The sequence below is a fragment of the Ambystoma mexicanum genome, chromosome 4q (assembly GCF_040938575.1).
Source record: "Ambystoma mexicanum isolate Mex_15411 chromosome 4q, UKY_AmexF1_1, whole genome shotgun sequence".
Taxonomy (NCBI): domain Eukaryota; kingdom Metazoa; phylum Chordata; class Amphibia; order Caudata; family Ambystomatidae; genus Ambystoma; species Ambystoma mexicanum.
Window position 1 is genome coordinate 102,932,510 of NC_090928.1, and position 26,562 is coordinate 102,959,071.

The 26,562-nt window shown below is 44.2% G+C and overlaps 1 protein-coding gene across 2 annotated transcripts in view; it reads left to right on the forward strand.

Moving 5' to 3' along the window:
• The window catches only part of DZANK1 (double zinc ribbon and ankyrin repeat domains 1), a 1,110,268-nt gene that overhangs the window by 720,290 nt on the left and 363,416 nt on the right, over nt 1–26,562 (forward strand). For both annotated transcript variants that reach the window (XM_069607537.1, XM_069607538.1), the window contains exon 14: nt 21,220–21,323. In XM_069607537.1, the coding sequence (XP_069463638.1) occupies nt 21,220–21,323 (104 nt within the window). The remainder of the gene's footprint in view (nt 1–21,219; nt 21,324–26,562) is intronic.

The window sequence follows — 26,562 nt, forward strand, 5'->3', positions numbered from 1 at the left end:
CTAGAGGATATTCAAGTAAAGATCCAACAACTCTTCGATCCAACAGCCCTGCAGGACTGGGTGAAGAAAGCCCCAGACTACTCAGTCATCAATGACCTACCTTATTATCAAGGGCGACTATTTCTACCACACAAGGAACTACAAGAACTAGTCATCTCCAATTATCATAACACCCTGATGGAAGGACACCCAGGTATCGCAAAAACTCTAAAATTAAGAGACAATTCTGGTGGCCCACCTGGCGAAAAGACATAAATTCATTTGTAATGTCTTGTGGCATTTGCGCCCAAAACAAAAGTCAGAAGAAAAAACCAGCTGGCCTCTTACAACCTTTGGATATTCCACCTACACCATGGCACACCTTATCGTTAGACTTTATTGCAGATCTACCTCCATGTAATGGATTTAACACCATTCTAGTTATTGTGGATCTTTTTTCCAAGATGGCCCACTTTATTCCTCTAAAGGGATTACCTTCTGCTTCAATTCAGGCCAAGGAGTTCCTCAAACATTGTTCAATTACACGGATTTCCTTCCGTATTGGTCTCTGACCGAGGTAGTCCATTCATTTCACATTTTTGGAAGAAATGTTGTCAACTGGCGCAAATCGTGAGGTTATCAACCAGTCACCATCCCCAGACCGATGGTCAGACGGAGAGGACCAACCAGACCCTTGAACAGTACCTACGTTGCATGCTACACCAGACCGAAAGTAATTGGAAAGATATTTTATGGATTTCCAAGTATGCATACAATAACTCTGTACATTCAGGAACCGGACAAAGCCCCTTTTATACCATATATGGACATCACCCTCAAACCTCAGAACTAGATTTGCCTCTGCATTTAGAAATGCCTGCATTTAGTCATTTGCATTCTACTATTACACAAGCCTTTAAAGAGGCAACGGAACATTTGAAACAAGCAAAAGAGAAATATAAGAAAAATGCTGATCAACATAGAAGTGAAACTCCACAATACCAGATTGGGGATCAAGTTTGGCTGGCTACAAAACACATACCTTTGAAGGGAACTCGGACATTTAACCCTAGATATTTGGGACCTTACACTATTAAGGCAATTATCAACTCGGTAGCCGTCAAATTGGAATTACCCTCTAATATGCGCATTCATCCTGTCTTTCATGTTTCACTTTTAAAACCAGTTCAACCAGGAACAAGATTAACCAAACCACCCGACCCCATCTTGATAGATGGAGAACCTGAATTTGAGGTAAAAAATAGATCATGGGAACCTAGTGACCACGTCCATGCACCACGGTTGGTGAAAAGATTCCATCGGAACTTCCCAGACAAACCAGGGCCCAGGGGAAGAACAACTTTAGAAGGGGCCTTGCGGGAGGGGGTTAGGGGGGGAGTGCTCTCATGATGCCTACCCCCAGGCATCCGGACCAAGCCCATTAGCCCCGGGAGCAGGCATCTAGACATTTAGTAAAACCTCAGCAGCCCCGGCTAGGGGCTATCTGGGTTCAGTCCTGGCGCCTAAGGCGTCAGGCTCATAGTCATTACTTACCTCAGGCAGACCATGCTGCAAATGACTCCAATCCAACATGAAGCCTGAAAGGGACTATTTTTCTACAGGGACTATTTTTTACTCGGGTGTGGTTCTAGGGACTTCTTACCTGGGACTACTTTTGAGGCTATTTAAACCACACCCGACCAGCAACACACGTTTCGCGTTATTCTGCATCCAGCAGCGTAACACTCACCGTGCCTGCAGCCTGCATCCAGTCTTCACACACGCCCGCCGCGAATCTGGTGCTCCTAAAACAAAGGGGAAAGAAAGGGACAAGGTTGGAAAACAAACTTGTTTCTATTCAACACCTGATTCTGGATCCATCTTGTCTCCGGACCTGTAAAGAACATCATTTCTGCACGCGCTGCACCTCCAGCTGCAGCGCCGCGCATACTCGCCAGTCTTCACAGCATCGGCACCTAGGAGACAAAAGAAAACCACAAGGTGAGCCGAGGGAACCAGCAAATATAATTCTTACCACCATAGACTTACTTGATTTACCACCGGAGGCATCCTTTTGTGACTCTCCATATTTTCACGTGCCACATCTGTAAAGAGAGACAAAACAACACGTTTTCCTCGTGCAACATTTACCGGACAGCGCCGGTTAATACAGACTCTTACCTGAGCGCCACCAGCTGCCACAAGAGCATCTTTTCATGAGCCAGCTGCAAGACAAGAAAGGAAGGGGGTAACAAGAGTGAACATCGGTCATATTGAACTCTATGAACTTAATACTTACTGGTCCTCACCAGGAACCTCAGAGTCAATACTCTCGAACTCTCCTGAGCCTTCAAACCAGTGAAGTAACTGGAATCGACTCACCCCTGCAAATCCACGCAGGATGGAGAGCTCATCTTTCAAGAATATAAGGTGAGATTGCTGTGAGGGCATTTCGGAGGTGATTAGTTGGGGAGGACTGTGGGGGTTCCATCGCTTGAATCCACAAGTGGCTAAATCCATCTCTCCACTTGCAGGAGAATATTTCTATGGGTTAAGCAGACAAGATTAGGAGGGCAGATCCAGTCAGTCATCGCTGCACTACGCATCACGTGGGTGGAGACCGCAGCTGTCCGGGTCCGACCGACGCCCCTGTGGGAGCCAGGTGAGCGTAACAGGGATACAGAGGAAGAAGACGGCAACAGGCAGAGTTTGAGTTTTCCCCAGATCCTATGTTAGCCACTAACAAACTGGTAGTGTAGGTAGAACTTAGAAAGTCCCTGATGAAGTCTAGCTAGAGAAGGTTGTTGCCATTAGGTCTCCCAATCATCCAGCCTAGAGATTAGACAGAAGGGGTCATTATCCTCTAGTTAGTAACCGAGGGGTCAGGGATGCCTGGGTTAGAGTGAACAATGTTGTTTTTAGACTAGAGAGAGAGGGACAGCCCTATCACCCTGCTGAATTCATTTATACAAACCCTTGAACCATCTTTGGGAGTTTAGAGTACCCTTTGAGCCATCTATGACACATGTCATAGAAATGGAGATGGGCTCCGGGGGAGCAGTCTTCTGTTTCCATGATGCGTGACACAGTACTAGCAGGTAATCAGGGTGGAAGGTGACAAGCAGGTACCTGAGTGGCTGAGAGTGTGGATTGAAGAAGGGAGGTGGGGTATGCAGGAGGAGTCTGTGCAGCGGCAGGCACTTTTGGTTCTATGTTCTTTCATTAACAGCAATTTTTTCTACCGTTTTTTTACTCAACTTTTTCACTGAAAAAACCCATCAAAAAATGCATATTTTTGAGGGGTCCCCTCACTATGGTTTTATTATCATTCCCAACCCACTGAACCCTTTATATGCCCATTCCAACAACCCTCCTATGTTTTTCAAAGGGCTTTTTCGCCAACACGTTTTTGTTAAAAAAAAAACATCGAAAAAATAGCCATTGATGAAGGAACGGTGTACGCCCTACACATGAGCATGGCAGACTGAGAGGAAGGTTACGACCTCAGGATGGAACGAAGGCTTATGCCTTGAGATTCACCTCACCATGCAGATCCTGATTGCCTAGCGCCTCTCTCCAGGTGCTAATAGAGATTCAGTTTCTTGGTCATTGCATTTACATTTATCAGATCATCCAGGTAACCATGGGGAAGTATGTGCTGCTACCGGAAATAATCCCAGTCTTAATTTCAAGTAAATATTTACAGGGCGGGTAAGAGGTTAAAGGTCAAAATACTTCTTTGCCCCTTTCTTGTTTGTTAAAAATATTCTTAAATATGTTTTTTTTTAATTTGTGTTGTTTCTTGCTGTGACCATCATCCTCTCTTCACATTTTTATTTCTTAAATTTGGAGCTCTGGCAAGTTAATGGCACAGGGAAGTACCAGAACACAGCAAAGTCGTGTTCATAAAACATACTTGTAATAAACATTAGTCATTGTGTTTTATGTACCAAATCTGAACCATATAGTTCGGAAAGCACGTCTTTTTACTACTTCACTGCGTCGTTAGACTATATGGAATCTCAGAGTAACAAAGGTTCAATTGCAGCTTTGATCTCGATACTATTAATGTCTGGTGATTCATAATTTACCAGATCTAGTAGCACACGCACTTATAGTCTATTGTCTCCATTTGGTTCCAGGCTAATACCAATAAAAGTTTTGTTATAACCCCTCCTGATGAGCCGTCTAGAACTATAGGACGGGGAAACGTGTCGAAGGAACAAGATAGAAAACCTCAAACCACTGTCAAATGATCAAAAATCAATAATGGACCTAACCAAGAGAAGCTGAGAAATATCATTAAGTAATCAAATGCTAATCATGTTTCTAATCAAGAGACATTGGCAACTTTCTTTTCAAAACAAACACATTGAGACATTTTTCCAGACAAAGATTGAAACAAGAGATGTTCACCAACAACTTTAATACAATAAGATAACAATTGAGTTATTACAAATACAGGATTGAGAAACCGTATTAAATCCAGACAATTTTGCTTTACAAACTTGTATACTGTCAAAAAATAGTCCATAGGCGCCCCTCTTTGAGAACGAACATGGCTAAATGACCTGTTCCTTGGGAAGGTACCCACTAAAAAGTCCGCAGCCAGACCTTAGCTCACGGTACATTTCATAGAAGGGAAAGAACCATTTACATATCAGTCTTTGTCACTTGTATACTGTAGTACATCATTTTCAATAAAAAAAGACAATTGGCGCAACATATTGGATCCGTCTCTTCATTTTCAAGTGATTCATAATGTAGCAAGAGGGAAGCTGTTGTTCGAGACAGATGTAACAATGATCTCAAAAAAGTTGTTCTCGGAAATATTTAGTAGCGTACCCTTGATATGCCCTGATAATTCTGCTTCACACAGAGATGCAGCAATCACTTTTTCCTCAAATGCTTCTATAATGACTGTGATGCTTTTCCCCTTTGAGGCTTTCCCAAACTTTCTGATAGCACTTGCATGTTGAGTTTGCATAATTTTGCTTTCCTCTAAACGTTGTGCACAACTATGATTTCTGGAAAATCGCATGGCCGAATATTCAAAGTAATTAACCTGTTTAATTTCTTCTACTTTGGGGAAAAATTGATGGTTTAACTCTCTCTTGCCAAAGACCACTGCTTTGGATTTCTTAGCATTGGTGGATAAAAATGTACCCTTGCAATATTGATCTGTTCAAATGAGTAATTTATGAAAGCTTATTGCAATTTGAACACATATGGCTGCATACCCTGGGACAGGAATGTTGCAATTTTGTAGTTTGTTCTATTAGGTGGCACTTGCAGTAGAGTACAAATAGGGAAATATGGTGTCCGGTCAAATGGTCGACAGACAAATGGTCGACATGACAATTAGTCGACATCATTTGGTCGACAGGTCAAATGGGCGAATTTTTTATTTTTATTTATATATATATTTTTTGGTTTTCGTTTAGGGAAAAAAAGGGGTTTTTAGCAACAAAAAAAAAAGGGGGATGGGGGGACCCCCCAAAAAAAGAAATTGTGAAAAAACACAAAAAAAAAATCCGACCAATTGACCTGTCGACCTTTTGGTGTCGACCAATTGTCCTGTCGACCATTTATTTTCGACCAAATGACCTAGAACCGGGAAAAATGGCATATGAGGAGGGACACAAAGCTTGTAAGTGTTGTTTGTTGCCCACTCATTGAGTACCCCTGGTCATGCTAATCCCTATTGCCGTTGCCACCTAGTCCCTGCCCCTCCCCTTCCATGAGGATGTGTTTTGGGAACTCTTTGAGCTTGCTTAATCAAGCATTACCATCAAACTTTTCAATCGAAGTGCAACCAGTCGGATAAACACCTCAATCCTTAAGAAAAAGGTCATTACGAGCATGGTTCTTAAAGATATCTAACAGTTTGGTCAAATAATCTGACTGAAGGTATGTCTTTCTCATCAGTGTTGGATGCACTGACAGGCTACACGAGAAGCCAAAGTCAAAAAAGTTGAGAAACACTCTTCCTCCCTAGACTCGCATATGCTTACAAATGTTCCATCAAATTATTTTTCTCTGTGTGGCAATAAACTGCTTGTGTTCACACTCTTCTTTGCTATGTGTGCAACATAGTGCTGAGGAGTGCCACCACGTGTTTGAGGTAGCTTCCATCACTGTATGGGAATTAACCAAACCCATTTTATAAACCATATTGGATAGGAACTTTGTATTCATATTTCTTAATGGAAGCTCCTGAAATAATCAAATACTTGTTGTACTGCACATTGCACACACTTTTCATGACAAGAAAAATCATGCCCATCTGTACATAAATGCCGCCACAGCTTAAATATTGAGCATTAGAACTCCTCAGTCAGGAAAGATGTCATCCCTCATAGTTTTTCTGATGATGTGATTTAAAAAACATTACATATTCCACATAAGGGTTTGTTAATTAGAACTCTTCCAGATGTACAATAGGTCCATTAGAATTCATCTTGCCACAGAGTTGGGTATTTAGCATTCTGGCGCTGTTGCTATGATTTTTTTTTAAAAACAGCACTTACAGGCATTGCTGGCATAATTAATATGTAAAAGGGACGTATAAGCTTAACGCTATTTAAATATATACCGGTACTGACAGAGGTACTGTCCCAGAGAGCATGAACATTGGTTACTGCAGTTGCCAGTCCGTTTTTTATCATTAATACAAATTAGAGTTACTCTACACAGAATGCCGGTCTATCAGCTACTGTCTGTCACGCCACTTACCTTAGTAGGGTCACTGGGCTCAGTGGACCCTGACATGAAGGGTCTATCCTCGTTGGCACTTGTCTTGGGCATGCTTGGTCCCGATCACTGGCTTCCTGGGCGCGGCCATGATTGAGGGTTCGCACATGCGCTGACATCCGTGTTAAACTTTCCGTGCATGTGCAGTCTTCATGGCCTTGCTGCAATGTCCGCTTGCAGTGCAGACCTCGTTTGGATCCCAGATGTATATCTGATCTCCACAGGAAACCGCACACTGTGTCTCAACGCGGTCTGATTTCTGATCATGTTCTTGCTTGATATGTGTCCCTGTACCTGTACTCTGTGATCTTGTGAGCCTTCCTTCTTCCTTCCTTCTGGCTCTCTGTGTGTGCACTCTGGGAACTCCCTTCTGTGCCTTGCTCTTCTTGCTAGGCCCTGGTTTCCTGCCTTTAGGTTCTGTGTCTCTGTTGCTTGCTCTGGCTCCGACCTTCTTGGTCCTGGGTTCCTATCTGCTGCGTGCGGTTCCTCAATTTTTATCTTTGGGTTACTGTCTGGTTTCCCTCCTTGTCATTGCCCCTGCCTCGTGCCACTGCTTGGTACCCTGTATTTTGAAGCACTGCCTGTTCCTACACCTATTGAACCTCGCCACTCCAACTTCATCTACTCCACTGGACATATATTGTGGCCTTTCCTGCTAGTTCTTGCACTGTTCTGACACCACCTAAATCAGGGAAGTGCCGTCCCGTGGCAATGGGAGGTGATCCAGTGTCTGCCTGTTACTAGGGAGGCGTTGGGTTGGTACCCTGTGCTGCAAATACATCTCTTCAATGCCCCTTGACAGACTGGCTATCTTTTCACAGCAATCACCAGAAAGGTCAGGTATGCAGAACCCACAAGACGCTTTGTATAACAGATTGAGACTCGCATACCTTGCAGTCCGGAAATGGATGATGTCCACAAGCCCAGGGATGAAATTCAGGCTCTTCGTTTGTAGATGACCACTTTACGGCAGATGGTGGTAAAAGTAGCAGGAGCTGTTCTTCAGGTTGAGAGTGCCATGGCTCACACTTCTCCTCTTAAGTTTGATGGTGACCCTAGACGGTTGGGGAAATTCTGTAATCATTGCAAGATCCACTTCCTTTTTTTGACCTTCGCATTTTTATCAGACTAAAGCCAAGATAGGCTATATCCCAGGTAATTTAACTGGCAATGCATTTGCTTGGTCTGCTCCTATGGTGTCTTTAATCAGTCCCATCCTGGATGATTTCACAGCCTTCGAAAAGGCATTCCTGGACATCTTCAAGTCCCTTAATTGGGCCTCGGAAGCTTAGAACCAACTGATTGACATACGGTAAGGTACCAGTGACAACATAGCTTACATACGCCGATTTCGACAGTTTGCAACAGACTCTCAATGGATGGAATTCACACAGAAAGCATTGTTCTATCATGGTTTGAGAGATGAATACAATGTTGAGTTACTGCACATTACAAAACCAGACACCCTACAGGCCGTTAGGGATCAAGTGCTTTGTATAGACCACAGGCTGACAGAAGAGGAGAAAGACTCGAAGCTGAACGAACATTACCCACGTCTCCTGTGACTCTTTTGGTGTTACCATGCCCGACGGAGTCGGGTCTGCAACCTATGCAGTTGAGTCATAAGGGGTCCATTGTCGGAAACTGCTAGAAAGCGACGGCAAACCCTTTATTTGTGTATATACTGTGGAGCACCTAGTCATTATTTGGGGTCTTGCTCTTTACGTCCTCCAAGCAAATCGGAAAATTAGCATGCCTGTCGTTTGGTGAGAAGGCGACATCGGGCCCTTCTTTTGTTCCAGTCCATCTGAATCGTGTCCCAACTATTCAACTTATGCAACCAGTAGTCCTGTTGGTTTTGAAGATCTGGATTGTTTGCCAGAACAGGAGTGTGAACACCTGGGCCTTTCTTGACTGCGGAGCCTCTGCCACCTATATGGATTCTGCTTATGCGACTAGCACTGGCATCCCTCTGAATCACAAGGAAAATGCTACCATAGTGGAAGTTATCGATGGAACTCTGCTGTCTTCTGGTCCCATTCGTCAACGCACTGGGTGTGTGCAATTGTGGATAAATGAACACCAACAGAGCATTTCCTTGGATGTCATCAAGTCACCTTTGTACCCCATTCTGCTAGACTTACCTTGGCTTTTGTACCACAACCCACACATCAACTGGGAAATGTGGACTCTAGTGTCTGCATCCACTCGCTGTACCCAAAACTGCTGCTCCTCTGGGTTTCCTCAAACTTCCTCGACTGCCTTTTCATCTCCACATGGAGATATGACAAATCGGCTCCATACATACAGTACCTCCTGACTACTTGGATTTTATTCATGTGTTCGTGGAACCTGTGGCTATTCCTATACGGCCGCACAAACATTTTGACTGTTCTTTTGATCTGCTACCTGACACTTTGATACCCCAATGGAAGGTCTATTCATTATCTCCATCTGAGACAGAGACCCTTCATTGTTAAATCGAGGAATGCCTTAAGAAGTGATACATTGTACCATCTAAATCTCCTGCAGGCCTTTCGTGTTTTTTTTTGTACAGAAAAAAGAAGGGACACTCCGTCCATGCATAGACTACCATCAGTTGAAAGACATTACTCGCAAAGACAGATACCCTTGATCTGCGACATCGTGGAACCGCTGCATGGATTTACACTAAACTGGATCCCAGAGAGGCCTACCACCTGGTGCGGATCAAAGAAGGGGAAGACCACCTTTAAGACTCCATCTGGGCATTATGAATATTGGGTCATGACATTCGTCCTGTGTAGTGCCCCGGCCATCTTCCAACGCTTTATGTATAACATCTTCTCAGATCTGATTAGTGTAACTGTTTGGGTGTACCTAGATGACATTCTCATCTTTTCAGCTACTCTGAAGGAACACATTCGACATGTCAAGGAAGTTCTGCATAGGTTGACAGACAAGCATCTGTTTGCCAAGGCAGATAGTCTTTTTCATCAGGCAAAGTTGGAATTCCTGGGTTACGTGGTCAGCAGTACATGTATACACATGGATCCGGCAAAGATACGAGCCATTCAGATCTGGAAACAGCCACATGATCTGAAGTCCCTGCAACAGTTCTTGGGATTTGCCCATTTTTACCAGTGTTTTATACCCCATTTTCACGTTTGGCAGTGGCTTTGTCTCTCTTGACCAGCAACAAGGCACCGGGCCTCATTATAAATTTGCCGGTCTGGAAACAACGGAGCCAGTAAGCCTACCGGCACCATTGATTCCGGACCGATAAACTAAAAGTCTGCCTGCCGGAGCTGCTGTGCCTAACAGGTCTGACCCTGCCAGGCAGAGCAGCCACGGAAGGCAGGGGAGCACCGGCACCGTTATTAACGGTGCCGGTGCTCCTGTGTCACTATTCCCATAGTCGCATAGGACTCTATGGGAATGGGGATTAACGAAATTGCCGGCGGCTGGACTTGGAATAGCACGGTGTCACCAGTAAGTCAGGGCTGGTAATTAATTCTGAGTCCGGCGGCAACTCGCTGGTAGCACCGGCAGGGTTACCGTCAGACTCTGAATGAGGCTCACTCTTTCTCTGGGATACCTATGCAGATTCTGCTTTCAGGGAATGTAAAGATGCCTTTATGTGTGCGCCCATTCATCGGCATCCCAACAGTGAGGCACTGTTTACTGTTGAGGCTGATGCATCCAATTTCACCGTTGGGGCAGTTTTACTACATCAGAACTCGGAAACCCGGGACTGAACATCCCATTGCCTAGTATTCCCGCAAGCTGTCCCTGAGAGAACAGAACTATGCAGTGATCGAAAAAGAACTCTTGGCCATAAAAGCTGCATTCGAGGAATGGGGGCATCACCCTTTTGGGGGGGACGTTTTCCTACAGCGGTACGTACCGATCACACGAATCTTCAGTACCTACGTTCCTTACAATGCCCGACAGGCAGTCTGGGCTTTCTTTTTCTCCCATTTCGATTTTGTGATGGTGTATATTGTTACACTCACCGGACCCCACAGGGGCGTCGATCGGACCCGGACAGCTGCGGTCTCCGCCAACGTGATGCCTAGTGCAGAGATGACTGTCTGGACTGGCCCGCCTAGTCTTGTCTGCTGGAACCGAAGAAGTATTTTCCTGCAAGTGGAGACAGGGATTTAGCCACCCGTGGGTTTTAGTGATGGCCCCCCAACTGTTCTCGTTCTCCTCCACTAATCACCTCCGGTATCCCCTTTAGTTACCTCACCTTAAGTTTTTAAATGATGAGCTCTCCATCCTGCGTTTCTTGCAGGGGCGCGTAGATACCAGTTACTTCACTGGTTTGAAGGCTTTGGGAGAGTTCCAGAAAGTATTGACTCTGAGGTTCCTGGCGGGATTAGTAAGTATCAAGGTCAAAGAGTTCAATGTGTCTGATGTTCACTCCTGGTCCCCTTCCTTCTTTATCTTGCAGCTGAGTTTGTGAGAAGAAGGTCTTGTGGCTGCTGATGGCGTTCAGGTAAGAGTCTGTATTACCCAACGCTGTCCGGTAACTATTGCATGAGTTAACGTGTTGTTTTTCTCCCTCTTTACAGGTGCGGCATATGAAGATGTGGAGAGTTATAGAATAATGCCTCCGGTGGTAAATCAGGTAAGTCTATGGTGGTAAGGAGGTTGTATTTGTTGATTCCCTTGGCTCACCTTGTTTTTTCTTGTGTCCCCTAGGTGCCGGAGTACGGCGAAGAAATGGAGACAGCGCCGGATCGAAAGATGCTGTGAGGACTGGTGAGTATGGCGTGGCGCTAGAGCTGGCGAAGTGACGCGTGCAGGATAGATGTACTTTCCAGGTCCGGAGATGAAATGGATCCGGAATCAGGTGAGGAATTTGAAATAAGTTTGTTTTCTAACCTTGTCCTTTTCTTCCTTGTTATTCTAGGAGCTCCGGATTCGAGGCGGGCGTGGCAGGAGACTGGATGCTGGCAGCAGGCACGGTGGGCGTCAAGCTGCTGGATGCAGAATAACGCGAAGCGTGTGCTGCTGTTCAGGCGTGGTTTAAATAGCCTCCAAAGTAGTTCCAGGTAAAAAGTTCTCCAGAACCACACCCGAGTAAAAAATAGTCCCTGTTGTAAAATAGTCCCATCCAGGCCTCACGTTGGCTTGGATTCATTTGCAGCGTGGTCTGCATGAGGTAAGTAATGTCTATGAGCCTGGCGCCTATGGCGCCAGGACTGAACCTAGACAGCCCCTAGCTGGGGCTGCTGGGGTTTTAATAAATGTCTGGATGCATGCTCCCTGGGCTGATGGGCTTGGTCCGGGTGCCCGAGGGTAGGCATCATGACATATATTGCCTGTGCACAAAACTTGAAAGCCGTTATTTTGTCTCTCTCTTTGGAAAACGATACTGTAAGAAGGGACGGCACCCCTCTGATTGCCCTGACACATTTCCTGCTTACTCTCTAACCACATCTGCAAACTCTCCTGCAGGACAGACTATCAGATCCAGCCAGACCAGATTTATTGCACCAATCCAACATATGTGAAGGGGAAGGGGCTCTTTTTCTTTCAGTCGGCTGTACATTCCCTCTGCCTCCCTCCGCATTGCAATTCATCATGGCTTTCAGAATTCTAACGTTGGAGGATATCGGGGCGTTAAGGCCACCTAAGAATGGACTGCCCAACAGTTTTGGTGGCAGGGATAGGCCATTTGAGTGAGAGAATATGTGGATTCCTGCCCTGCTGCGATCAGACCAAAACCATGTGGAAAAAGCCATTGGGGCTCTTACAGCCCACAGAAGTCCCACCATATCCTTGGCATACCATCGTCAGACTTCATTGTTGACTTACCTTCCAATGACTTTACCTGTATAATGGTGGTTGTGGATTGCTTTACCAAGACGGCATACTTAATTCTGTTCCCCAAGATTCTGACTACCATTCAGGTGGCACGCAGTTTTTTGCATGAAGTGTATCATCTATATTGGCTTACCGGAAAAAATCTATCCGATCGTGGCTCCCAATTCATCACTTCCTTTTGGTGCCAGTTGTGCATACAGCTAGGCATTCAGCGAGCACTGAGCTCAGGCTATCATCCCCAAACCAACGGGCAGACGGAGCGGAACAACCAGATGCTGGCACAGTATCTATGCTGCCACACCAATGCTTCTCTGGACAATTGATTTGACCAGCTTGATGCTGCTAAGGTGGCCTATAACCTCTAACACAAAAGAGGAGTTGCGTGCCCTTTGGAGAGTTATAGACAGCAGCTGGTCACCTAAAGTACTAACTAACATAAAGAAACATTGCTGCTAAGAGAAGTGCACTCAACACCTAGCCTAATGTGCTAAATTGGTGGAGTGCTAACATTAACTTAGCTTTACTTGTGTCAAATCCTACCCCTAGTTAGGACCATATTGATGCATGGTTCATATGAGAAATAACCACATATACCACAACATTTTCAGTGTGTAAATTGTAACATTTGTATATATTGTTTTAGTGCTCTGAATGGTAAAACAAAAAACAACAAAATATACAATATATTCAGTATCAAATTGTAACTTAAAACAGTAGATTAAATCATAAACATATATAGAGAAAAATACAAGAAACATTTCTTCATCATTTTTCAATCATATATTGTCATATCTACAATGTGAAGGGACAGAAAATGGCAAGAGCAATGAAAAGTAAATGTGTGAGTGAACCACGACCCAAGGCTTACAAAAGGCGGGAAGAACAGAGGAAGATAACCTCTAGTTAGAAAAAGAAAAAATAGAGATGGATAAAACCATTTCATGGTGACAGTTCCATATATTCAAATTGTGGAAAAGTCAAAGTCCTAGAGTCGGTAGTTTCTCGAGAACCCACCATAGTAGGTCCTCCGGGGTATGCTTTTGGTCAAGATAATGCTGAACTAAAGGTGAGGTTACATTCCTGCATTGTATTCTGGATCTGTGCTCGGAAATTCGGGTGTTAATACTGCGCATGATCTGTCCAACGTACCGTATGCCACAGGGACATTCAATGCAGTAAACTACTTGTGTTGATTTACAATTTGAAAAATGTCGAAAAACCCAGGTTTTGCTCCCAAAAGTGAAGCTTAGCATCTTCTTGGTATATTTATAGGCTACACAAGAGCCACATGGGTGGTGACCTACAAGAGGTCACAAATTCCAGGGGCCACCCCGTGTGGTTTTTTCAGTGAAGCAGGAATGAACCAAAAGATCACGGATGTTGTGTGATCTTTTAAATGCAAAACGAGGTTCCCTTTCTTCCGTTAGATTAAGTTATTAAGCTAGAGGCCAATATTTACGGATGATTTTTTTGATGTCATATGTATGAGGGCCATGTGTAAGTACACACGTCAGTCTAATATCTTGATTTCCCTCTTGATGATTCACCTGTGGTGTCAGAATGGACTCTCGGCATGTAAACCTGGCTCGTTTCTTGGATGTAGTTACTCATTTCTTAGGGTAACCTCTGTACCTAAAAAAAGCGCGCTTAGATCCGCCGCATTCTTGTAAAAATCCTCCAGTTGTGTGCAATTTCTGCGCAAGCGTAGAAATTGACCGTAAGGTAAATTTTCTTTCAAGTGTTGTGGGTGATTGCTAGAGAAATGCAACAGTGTATTATGATCTGTTGGTTTCCTGTACAGATTACAACTCAATTTGCCTTCCCGGTTGCTGATTTTTAAATCAAAGAAGTGTATAGTTTGTCTGTCATATTCCATAGTGAATTGTATATCTGGATCATGGTTGTTTAGCCATGCAAAGAAATGTGCAAGTTCATCCTGATCGCCATCCCAAATGAAAATGATGTCGTCAATAAAACAACGCCACTTTTTGCTGTTGTGCTGCCATGGGTTAGACTCATTTGAAATATATTTTTGCTCATAGGCTGCCATATATAAAATTGTCAAACTAGGGGCAAATGTGGCACCCATGGCTGTGCCTTTAATTTGTAAATAAAATTGGTCACTGAAAGTGACGAAATATTTACACAATGCTACAGTCAAAAGTTCAATGATAAATGCTGGTGGGACTCAGATTTGTTGCCGTTAGGAAATCATAAATTCAATCAATAGCAGCATTTTGTGGAATACACGTATTAAGCGCTTTGATGTCCATTGTGACCAAAATTTGAGTGTCTGGATTGTATTCTAAATTTTCAAAGGTTTGTATGGTGTGTGTAGTGTCTCTGAGATAGGAGTCCGTGTTTCCAATCATTGGTTTTAAAAATTCATTAATGAATTTGCAAAGTGGTTCCAACAAGGACCCGCACCCAGAGACAATTGGCCGACCTGGTGGGTTGGTTGCATCTTTATGAACTTTAGGTAATGCATAAAGGCATGGGGTACGTTCCTCCGATGTAGTGAGATAAGTAGACTCTTTCTCAGTGATCCAACCTCTTTCTAGGGCAAATTTGACTATCTCAGAGATTTCGATCTTCAATTCCTTTGTTGGATCTTTTCGTAGAGGGAAATAGCTGTCTCTGTCACTCAGCAAAGTCATGACCATAGTCTTATACTGTTCAGATGACAAAATGACAATTCCCCCACCTTTGTCTGCTGGTTTTATTACAATGTTGTTGTTACTGGCTAATTGGGTAAGGGCTTCTCTCTCAAATCTTGAGCAATTATGTCTGATTGGTGTTTTATTATTATTATTTGTCTGCGCTAGTCTTTTGTATTCCTTAAGTATGCATTTCTCAAATGTGATCAAGTCACTTGGTACCGGATTCTCGGTAGGGCAAAAAGTGGATTTGGGGTGTAAGCCTGTATCTACTTTTTGTTCCAGTGGTTCTCTCTCCTGAAAAAAGGTTTGTAGTCGCACAGTGCGCAAGAACCATCTGATCTCCATCTCGGTTTGGTACCAATCGGTACCTGCGGTAGGTACAAAAGTCAGACCTTTGCTTAGAATTGAGGTTTGGGCTCTTGTGCAGCCTGCAAATATACCAAGAAGATGCTAAGCTTCACTTTTGGGAGCAAAACCTGGGTTTTTCGACATTTTTCAAATTGTAAATCAACCAAAGTAGTTTACTGCATTGAATGTCCCTGTGGCCTACGGTACGTTGGACAGACCATGCGCAGTATTAACACCCAGATTTCCGAGCACAGATCCAGAATAAGATGCAGGAAAGTAACTTCACCTTTGGTTCAGCATTATCTTGACCAAAAGCATACCCAAGAGGACCTACTATGGTGGGTTCTCGAGAAACTCAGCAACGCCTTTTGAATTTAGAGAATAGATGGATCCACAGGCTGGACAGTTGGGACAATGGCCTAAATGAACAATTTGCACTACATTAGATACTACACCAACCTGGTTTTTTGAACAAGCCAAAAGACCTCCTAGTGGAACTCCTTTTCAGTATCCCAGCAATTGAGGACTGGGCTTAATTTATTTTATTTTTTGATAATCAGCTTGGGTTGATGAACAGTCCCCAAATTAAAAATCAGAGTGACCAGGCACCCGGGCGCTGTCTGTATTCCGTGTTTGTGCCTTTGTTTTTTGTTCTTTGATCCAATGACATGTGGGTAGTACTTTATTATTAGCCCTACGTGCATGCAACATGCTTAACCTTTTCGTGCCCGCGTCCATCAGGAATATTTTCCAAATACGACTCCTATAGTGTGGCCCGTGCCTGCATATTTATCTTTATTATACATCTCTGTATGAGGTTTGAGGCCAATGAAACTGCACGCATTTGGTTCGAGTATCACACATCTTTAATAGCGTAATTTCAAAACCACGTCAATTGTGAGATTTTTGCATTCAATTTTTGGGCTTTTTTTCCTTATATAAATCTGATCCAGCGGTTACACAACATGATAAAATAAAACACGTCGCACATGAGCACAGTAATACGATCTTTTACGCACCGTAATGCTCTTCACATCTCGCTCTATCCGCTTCGGTTTAGAGTTATCATTAGACACACACCTCCCTATGACAGACCAATCAGGTCTGCACTATGAGACACCACACCCGGTCTGCAAACGCCCCACCTCTACCTACGATCGGCAGACACCTTCGGGTAGGCAAACCCAACACTTCCGGGTCACGTGTTACCCGACGCATCGCGTTTGCCCCATCACTAAGCAACCGGCTTTGGTAAAGTTAAGCTTTGCTGCAGGCGTTCTTTCTTCGCACACGCAAACGGATGACTCAGCATCCTGTGCAGCCGCCTGTGTGCTGAAAACTCCTTGGCGACCTTCACGAAGGGTCAGTATTTTGCATTTCACTTTATTTTACTTTGTGAACTGCTTAAACTACATGCGCTTCGCATTAGGCTATACGATTATGTAACCTTGTCTGAACAGGCTCTCCTAGACTAACTTGCTCCTCATTTTTATCATGCTTCCTTGTTGCTGTAAAACTGGACCCGTGTCACGGCGGGACCCTTGTTGGATTTATTCACCCACGCCAGACGTTGAAACTAATTTCTCTCAGATTGAGCTCCTCTCTCGTTTCAAACACTCCCGGTAGGTGCACTCTCCTTTTGCTTATCCCAAAATCCACCACGGTGTGGACGCATAGTTCTGTATGTAGAATGTCTATTTCTGTGAGTCTGTAAAATGACCAAAAATTAACAACCCCTCTCAAAAGTGAGTAAATGAAATATATTTTACAATCCAACCCTCCCACAGACTCCCAGTTCCAAGGCTGAACTACAGCATCTGTACACCCATGCCTTTTTTGACTTGGGCTCGCCTGGTGCATTCTGGCAGCTTAGATGCAGGGCCACCGAGTCGGCACGGATCAGCACTACAGTTTCCAGTTGCACACTTTTGGAGACTGTTCGACCTAACCCCTCTAGGTGAGGAATAGAGAAGTTTATTTGTTCCTACTTATGGGGTTTTGTTACATCTTTATGTGATCTCGGCAGAACTTTTCATGCTTTAAAATTGTGCAGCAAGCTTGTCTTGTAATAGTATATGTATGCTCAAGCCTGCACTATTACCACTGCAACCTAACATTTTCAGTTTCAAACTTACTTTGCTTTCTTGTGTTCTCTCTCCCAATAGGGTACCATGAAACTGCCCCGATGAAGGTGGCAACATATAACCACCGAAACGCAAAAAAAGGATAAGGGGGCCTGGCTTCCAGATTTGACCTTTTTTGAACATTTGTCCACCTGTTTGGCATATATTAGTCAACCTGGAAGCTGACAAAACATGTTTGTCTTCTGCTCCCCCTACATGCGTAGGCAAACCCAGTGGGGGTTCCCCATAAGAAGTCCTGCGAAAAAGATTTTCAAAATAACTAAAAAACTCTAGGACTTTGACTTTTCCACAATTTGAATATATGGAACTGTCACCATGAAATGGTTTTATCCATCTCTATTTTTTCTTTTTCTAACTAGAGGTTATCTTCCTCTGTTCTTCCCCCTTTTTTAAGCCCTAGGTCGTGGTTCACTCACACTTTTACTTTTGCCTTGCTCTTGCTATTTTCTGTCCCTTCACATTGTCGATATGACAATATATGATTGAAAAATGATAAAGAAATGTTTCTTGTATTTTTCTCTATATATGTTTATGATTTAATCTACTTTTTTTAAGTTACAATTTGATACTGCATATATTGTATATTTTGTTGTTTTTTGTTTTACCATTCAGAGCACTAAAACAATATATAAAAATGTTACAATTTACACACTGAAAATGTTGTGGTATGTTTGGTTATTTCTGATATGAACCATGCATCAATATGGTCCTAACTAGGGGTAGGATTTGACACAAGTAAACCCCAGTTAATGTTAGCACTCCACCAATTTAGCACATTAGGCTAGGTGTTGAGTGCACTTCTCTTTGCAGCAATGTTTCTTTATGTTGGTTAGCTGAGGTGGCCTATAACAACTCGGTACATGCAGCAACTGGTCTCAGTCCTTTTCTTTGTTCTTCTGGACTACATCCTAAGGTGATGCCTTCTTGCCCAGTGTTAGCTAGTACTGTCCTGTATACTGATCACATGGTGAGTAGGATCCGACACCAACATAAGCTGGCGGCAGGTACCCTTGCAGAGGCATGTGAGCGCATGAAAGCTCAGGCTCACAAGAAATGCTCTCCTGAACCTTTGTTTCAGGTTGGGGATTTGGTTTGGTTACCCTCAAAGAATCTACCTGTATGCAGTCTGCCTACCAAACTTGCACCCTGTTTCTTTGGGCCCTTCCGGATCACCACATTTTTATCCCCAGTGGCCTTTCGCTTACAGTTGCCTCCTACCTTGCACATTCACCTGGTATTCCATGTTTCCCTCCTGAAGCCTTATGTACCACACACACACACACACACACAGTAATTCCTGCTCCCGTCCTGCTCCTGTCCAACTGCAAGGAGCCCCGGAGTTCGAGGTGCAGGATATCTGTGATTAGCAGATCTGATGTGGGGTACTCCAATTTCTGGTGCACTGGAAAGGTTACCCAGCCTGTGACCATACTTGGCAACCCGCAGTTATGTACACGCCCCTCGTTTGGTTTGTGAGTTCTATCTTCGGCAGCCCTGGAAGCGCAGGACTCCAGGCCGTCCTGGGAGGGGGCATCATGTCACACCACTTACCTTAGTAGGGAGATGGTCTGACTGGGCCCAGCGGACCCCGACATGGAGGATCTTTCCTTGCTGGCGCTTGTCTCTGCCGTGCTTGGTCCTGATCAAGGGTTCCCTGGGCACTGCCAAGATTGAGGGTCTGCGCATGCAGGGATGTCCGTGTGTGACTCTATGTGCATGGTCAGTCGTCCTGGCCTTGCAGCAATGTCCGTTTACAGTGCTAGCCTTGTTTGGATCCCGTATGTATATCTGTTCTCCACAGGCAACCACACGCCGTGTCTCAACGTGGTCTGATTTCTGATTGTGTTCTCGCACGGTACGTGTCCTTGTACCTGCACTCTGTGCTCTTGTGAGCCTTCCTTCTGGCTCTCCTGTTTTTGCCCTCTGGGAACTCCCTTCTGTGCCTTGTTCTTCTTACCTGCTAGTCCCTGTTTCCCTGCCTTAAGTCCTGGGTCTCTGTTGCCTTGCTCTGGATCCCTACCTTTAGGTTCTGGGTCTCTGTTGCCTTGCCCTAGTTCCTGCCTTCTTGGTCCTAGGTTCCAATCTGCTGGGTCCTGGTTCCTCCATTTTTATCTTTGGGTTCCTGTCTGGTTTCCCTCCTCTTGTCATTGCCCCTGCCTCGTGCCTCCCCTTGGTACCCTGTATCCTGAAACACTTCCTGTTACACCTATTGAACCATGCTACTTGAACTTAATCTACTCCATTGGACATCCAACGTGGCCTTCCCTGCCAGTGCTGTCACTGTTCTGATGCCACATAAATCAGGGAACTGCCGTTACGTAGCGTTGGGATCGGATCCAGTGTAGGCCTGTTTTTACCAGAGAGGCGTTGGGTTGGTACCACGCGCTGCAAATACATCTCTTCAACACTGCTTGACAGACTGGCTACCACAGCAAATACCAGGAAGGTCAGGTACGCAGCGCCCACAAGACGCTCTGTAAAACAGTGTCACAGAATACATGGCTGTACACTACTGAGCTTCTAAATTCCTGACCATCAATTACTATACCAACAGATTCGTTATTTTAGTCACTGTGCCAATCAATTCTGGCGTATCGCATTCTGTCACAAATATCAACCACTTACTTGATTCATGGATTTGCATCCATTAGTTACTAAGGGACGATTACCTATCACATTCTCTGTAATAATGCCTACCCATCACTTATGGTGTCATAGATTTCCTTGCCATCAGTTATGTCACTGAGTGAGCACCCACCATTTACTGTGTCACAGAATACCTGCCATGCAGTTACTGTTTTAGAGATGTTGAACCAGTAACGTATGCATTACAAATGATCACTCCAGAGAATGCCTAACCCATTAGTAGGAGGGTTACAGAAGGCCTGCCCACTTTACTTCCCTCTTCATGGCTGTTTCTCCCATTCCCTAACCACTGTTGCCATTTCCAACTGCCTTTTTAGATCTGTCTTCTCTCTTTCAGTTTCTCTTTTTTTTTACATTTGCTCCCCTTCGGCCCACATGCATACTCATGTACTATCTCACATAGAAACGTACTCTTCTAACGATCAGAGTCCAGTGGGCGAATGCAGGCAAAATATTTTGCCTCCTACCTCCCGCTCTGCCTAGAAAGCCCCTCTGTTTTACACTTGAATTAGGCTTTCATGCTGGGGTACAACTAACAGATTCACTTGTTTGCCTTAAAGGTAGTTTCACACATTTCTTTCCATGCGCAACTCTCTTGTACCTATTGATATTTCATCTGCCTTTTAACTTGTGCAGTGTGGAACTAGAATCGTACAATGAACGCCAACTAGATGTACAAGCAGTCACTTTTTCCATTCAGATCATAAAATCAAGGTCCCAATTTTACACCCGAACACACATTTCAGGGCTTTTGTTGCAGAAAGATGTTGATGTTTCAGCATTAAAGTTGTTTTTGAGTTATTTTCATTAGAACTCAAGCTGGTTAACTCAATGAGACTTTTCATATTCATTTCTCATGTCTGTTATCTTGTTAGGTTACTGGCGAAAACAACTGGATCACATTTGTGCCCACCTTCGATGTTATACACAGAACAACTCTGAATTTAAGACTTTGATTGGTGAACCACGAATGGGGAAGGTACAGAATGGTAACTCTTTATGCACAAGCCCAAACTGATGTTGAAGCATTTGTTTGTAATTTGAGTAACCCACAGTGTGTGGCTAAATTGATGCTATACCTACGTTTTCTACATTTCTTAACCTGGAATAGAATTATTTTAGAAGGTTGCTGCTCTAGGAATATCAGATTTGTAAATATGAATTGGTTTCCTGTTTACTTTGCTTGTTTTATGTTAATATATTTGTTAAACTGAAAGTGGAGAAGGCCTCCTTACGTAAATTATGGATCTATGTTAGGTAAAGTCCCAAATATTCAGCTAATCCATGTAAAATAGTATTTATCATGGTTGATTTAACAATGTCACAATGCCAACATCACATCCAGCCGTAAGTCCACCTGAGAGTAGGCCTGATGTGACCAGCCCTGAACTGTTTTGTAAACTCCCGTAAAGAGCAATTAGTTAAGAACTGCCAGGTCCCAAAGAAATAAGATGCTTCAAGTTTACAAATCCAAAATCAAGAGGGAATTCTGGAATGTCTTTCAGGGATTCAGAAAAAGATATACTATAAGGAAACACTAGCACATCCAGAGAGACCCCTTGGTCAACAGATGTGGATCCCCAAAGGAAAATAACGTATCCCAACTGTGAGAAACCAAAGGGTGTCTCGCATGCTAGTCCCCAGGGGTCGCTCTCGGGTGGCCAGGACACGGCCATCGGCTTTGGATCCAGACCACCTTCTCCAATTTGCCTTCTGGTAATTTTTCATTTTGTACTGTTCCCCCCCCCTCCTCCTCCAGCAGCACCACCAACTCCCCCTGCACTGCCAACTCCACTTTCACTTCCTCTCGCTGCTCTGCTACTTCAAACCACCAACCCAGTACCCTGCACAGGATTTCACAGGAGTTCCTTCCCTCAGCCAGTGCTGCGCTTAGAGTAAGGACTTGCATCCGACTGTAGTAATCTTGCTTGCCAAGAGATTGATCGAGTCTCCTGTGCCCAGGTGTATCTGTGTTAACTTGCACCACCTCTTATCACCTATGAACCGATTCTTTGCAAGTCTGGTCTGCCATTTGGAATTCACCGATGCATGCATGAGTGCACAGAGGTGCCAAGGTCCACGAGTAGAGACGGCAGGACCCATGTGTGAGAACCCAAAGGGCGTGTCACCCGCTAGTCCTCAGGGACATGTCATCCAGGTGGCCAGGACACGGCCATCGCTTTTGGATCCAGTTTCTGGGGGTGGACCATTGCGGGAGGATCATGTGGGTGAGGGGTATTTGGGGGATTGAGGGTGAGGCAACTGATGGTGAGATGTTGTATTCCCCCCTTCCGTACCCATGCCCCATCCTATTTTATAGGATTATCCAATGTCCCAACTCACCCCCCCTTTCTACACAAACACTTGGCCGAGGAAGAGGGCGACTGAGCGTAAAGAGGCTAACCCTTACATAACTCATTGGACATGTCCCGCTAATCAGGGTCAGGCAGAGTCAGGCCTTGCGTTTAATCACATACATTTGATAGACATTAGCTCTCCCCACTCAGATAAAAGGCTGGAACATAGAGACGCACTCTGAGCAAGGTGAAACACGAGAAGGAGCAGATCTTCCGGGGCGAAGACGAACCCACTGGAGCAGAACGACCGATCGAGGGATGAGATAAAAGGGTAAGGAAATCCAGGAGATCCCTGCAGGAGGTCGTTGTCTCTGAAGAGCCGTCAAAGATCTGCAGAGAAGACCAAATCCCAGACAAGAAGACTGCATTCTGTTTGAAGGACACTAGCGACCCTCCTAGGTCAATGACAGAGTTGGGGAGGTGAGGCCAAGCCTGTGGTATTAACCTTGACTCGTGAATAAAAGCCACAAAGACAAGAAAGGAATGCACACAGCCGGACATGAAAGGCTGATGTGTGTTAAGGAAAGATTGAAGTTGCAACAGTGTATCTCACGATTGAAAGCTGTGTGTGTGTTCATGAGACGCGAAGGAAGGCAGACCTGTGGTGAACTTTAAATTACTGATAATTGTGAAGGTAATGATCCAGAGTAGTCCGGCAACAGGAAATGGCCCACCCGAAAGTCTCCCCGAAATATGTGATATCTTGTTACAACAAAGTAGTAGTTACAAGGTGAACAAACTACTTTGAGAGATTTCTACGAACATTTGTGTTGATCTGCTAAGACCAAGAGACAATGGGGCAAATAACTCAGTGTGAGCTGAAGAAAAAGTAGAAGTGATCCTGTGGAGGTCTCTAGTAAAAGCCTCACACATTCAAAGGTCTTTGACATCCATGAAAGGTCTGAGCCCGACTGAGGGGGACCGGAAGTGTGATTAGTTGGGGGAAGGGAACCCCTAACGAATATGAATAAAGCTTGGGAAAGAGAACCCCTGCAAGTACTGTGATTGTGAGGTCCGAGCCCGGCTGAGGGAGAACTGCGTGAACCTTTGTTGAAATGTGAAAGAACTTGTGAAAGCTGGAATAAATGACTTTTATGTGGGAGGCCAAGCAGGCCTCGGTCCACTTTTTGAACTGCCTTTGTCATCCCGTTTCCAGGGTTGCATTACTCCATGCTGTCCAATGTGGGAAGGAGAGCTGACTCAGCCACATTGATTCTTTGTTATAACACTGACTTTCCTTTGCATACATATTCCCCTTTACACACTTTACGTACAAAAGATAGGGCAGGCATTAGGTTTTGTTAGCATAGGCCATTTTGATATGACATAGACTGGCTACGACTGTATTTTCTTTATTCTTTGATGGTTGAGACTAATCCCATCTTAGCTATAGGGCAGAGTAGGAGTTTCTCTAAACCCCAAAAAGATGATAAAGGTTTTGAAACTAGTAACTCTTGTCAGTGTCATACTTGTGATACCATGCCTCACTTACACAACACTCCTCCCCCAGAAAAGCAGCAGTGCCCGTAAAGGAGAATGGTTTTCTTTCACCTGCAGCTGCAGCATTTTAAGAGAAAAATACTTCCTTCCCCCTCCCCAAAGGAAGAACATTTTGCACAGTTGGGAAGTTACTGGAGGTTTTCCTGTCCCTTGTGATGGCCTTTGAAACAACAGAAACCCTCAAAGTGACCAAGAGGCAAGACAGGAGCAGAGCAGCAGACAAACACCAGCTCCAATACAGGAAGCAAACTGAAAGAAATCAGAAATCGCAGGAAGGCTTTTAAAGACTTCCCTGCCCTGTCTTTGAATAGGAAGCTGTTTAACCAATCAATTTAAAAGTTTGCCTCAGCCAATCGGAGGACGGGGAGGTCTTTAAAATATAAGCCATGATTCACAGGCTGTGTCTCTGAGCTGGGAGCCGAGAAGAGGACTTATGTTGAGGATGATCTAGATCCCTAGCGAGCATATGAGCAAGGCTTGCCAGGAGCCAAAGTCTGGTCCTGGTGGAACTAGCGAATCCACCAACAGCTCGAAAGAACACTTGCCAGCCAGGAAAAGATTCTCGTGCCACATTTCAGTTGGCAGGGGCTAAAATGATGATGGTGTGAAAATCCATCCGAGACTAACATGAAAGAAATTGTCCCCTCACAATCATCTGTATAACATTTTCTGCAAAATGGAGCCCTCAAGTGCATGTAGCTATGAAAGGAACTGCAAATGACTTAATGTCTTTGGACCTTTGCCTTATCAAACATTATTGAACCTTGACCCTAGTGTGATGACCCTAGCAAAGACTGACCCTGTGCCTTGTGAATAATCCCTGTGCTTTTCATTTGTCTTGCTCTTGATGTAATTACAGAGTCGTGTCCTATCTGGATTTTTTGCTCCCATCCTAGTGCACAGCACAATAGATCTATTTTGCCACCACTATAATACCTCACAAGTCTTCTGTTGATCGACTGCACCATAACGTTGCATGTGAAAGCACTGCTTTATGGTAATTGAAATCAAAGACCCAAAGAATTCAGTGACTGTGGGAAATGTGGCAACAGTAAGAGAAAAGTGTACTCAGGGAATTAGGGCTACATTGCAGATGTTATATGGGGCACAAAAGCAGTATTTTGAGAATCCAGATCCTGACAAGAACTGAAGGAATGCATTTGAAAATAAAAGGGATTTTATTTAAATGTTTATTATTTTGTTTGAGTTTTACTAACACCAAGATCAAGGGCCCCCAAGATATCACTCTTGGAACCATTCAAATGTGGATGACAAATGCCTACTGTAGGAAAGGCATGGTATCACAAGTATGACACTGACACAAGGGATGCAATTTGTAAAACGTTTATTGACAATGTTTGGGCTGGAGAAACTCCTACTTTGCCCTATAGCTAAGATGGGAGTAGTCTCGACCATCAAACGATAAACGAAACAGTCCTAGTGGAGTCTGTCAAATCAAAATGGCCTATGCTAATAAAAACCTAATGCCTGCCCTATCTCTTGTACAAAAAGTGTAAAAATGAGAAATGTGTGCAAAGGACAAATCATTGTTCAAAAGAACAAAGGTAGTTGAACAAGCTCTTCTCCTCACGTTAAACCTCATGGAGTAAGGCTGTCCTTGTAGGCAGGATTACACACTCTGGCTCGGTTTCTAACACTCCAAGCAGTTGCAAACCATGGATTGAGGCCCACCTGGGCTTCCATGTTAAAGTCTTTCTTGATTTTCGAAATGTATTCCAACGTAAAATTCACAAAGGTCCCCCTCTGCCGGGCACAGACCTCTCATGTCACAGTTCAACACAAACCTGCTGGGCGGGGGGGGGACTCCTTTTACCCAAGCTTATTGTAATTCGGCGATCTCCCTCAGTCGGGCTCAGACCCCTTTTGGATGTTCAAGACTTTCGAATATTCATTGGTCTATTCACAGACCACCGCAGGACCACTTTGACTCAAAATTCATGTTTACTCTCGCTTAATTCACTTTTGATGTTTGTTTTATAGCTTCAAACAATGTACCTTTCACAGAGACTTTCGAATGGGCTACTTCCTTTCGCCGGACCACTCAGTTACTTAGTATTGCTGATCTCAAAGCTGTCTCTTACTTCAAAGTTCATTCACAGGTCTGCCTTTTTTCATGTCTCAATCACACGCGTGCAGCCTTTACTTATGATATAATGTTGCTGCTTCATTAGCTTTCACACACACAATGCAATCTTCACTTGTGGGATCTGGCCTTCTCCACGTGCCTTTTGCAGTCTGTTGGAGGCAAGGACCTCTAGTAGGGAACTTTTCTAGTGTTGGGGTTCTACTAAAGTTTGCCTATACTTCTTTGTATTATCTCATATTCAAACAGATGCAGGA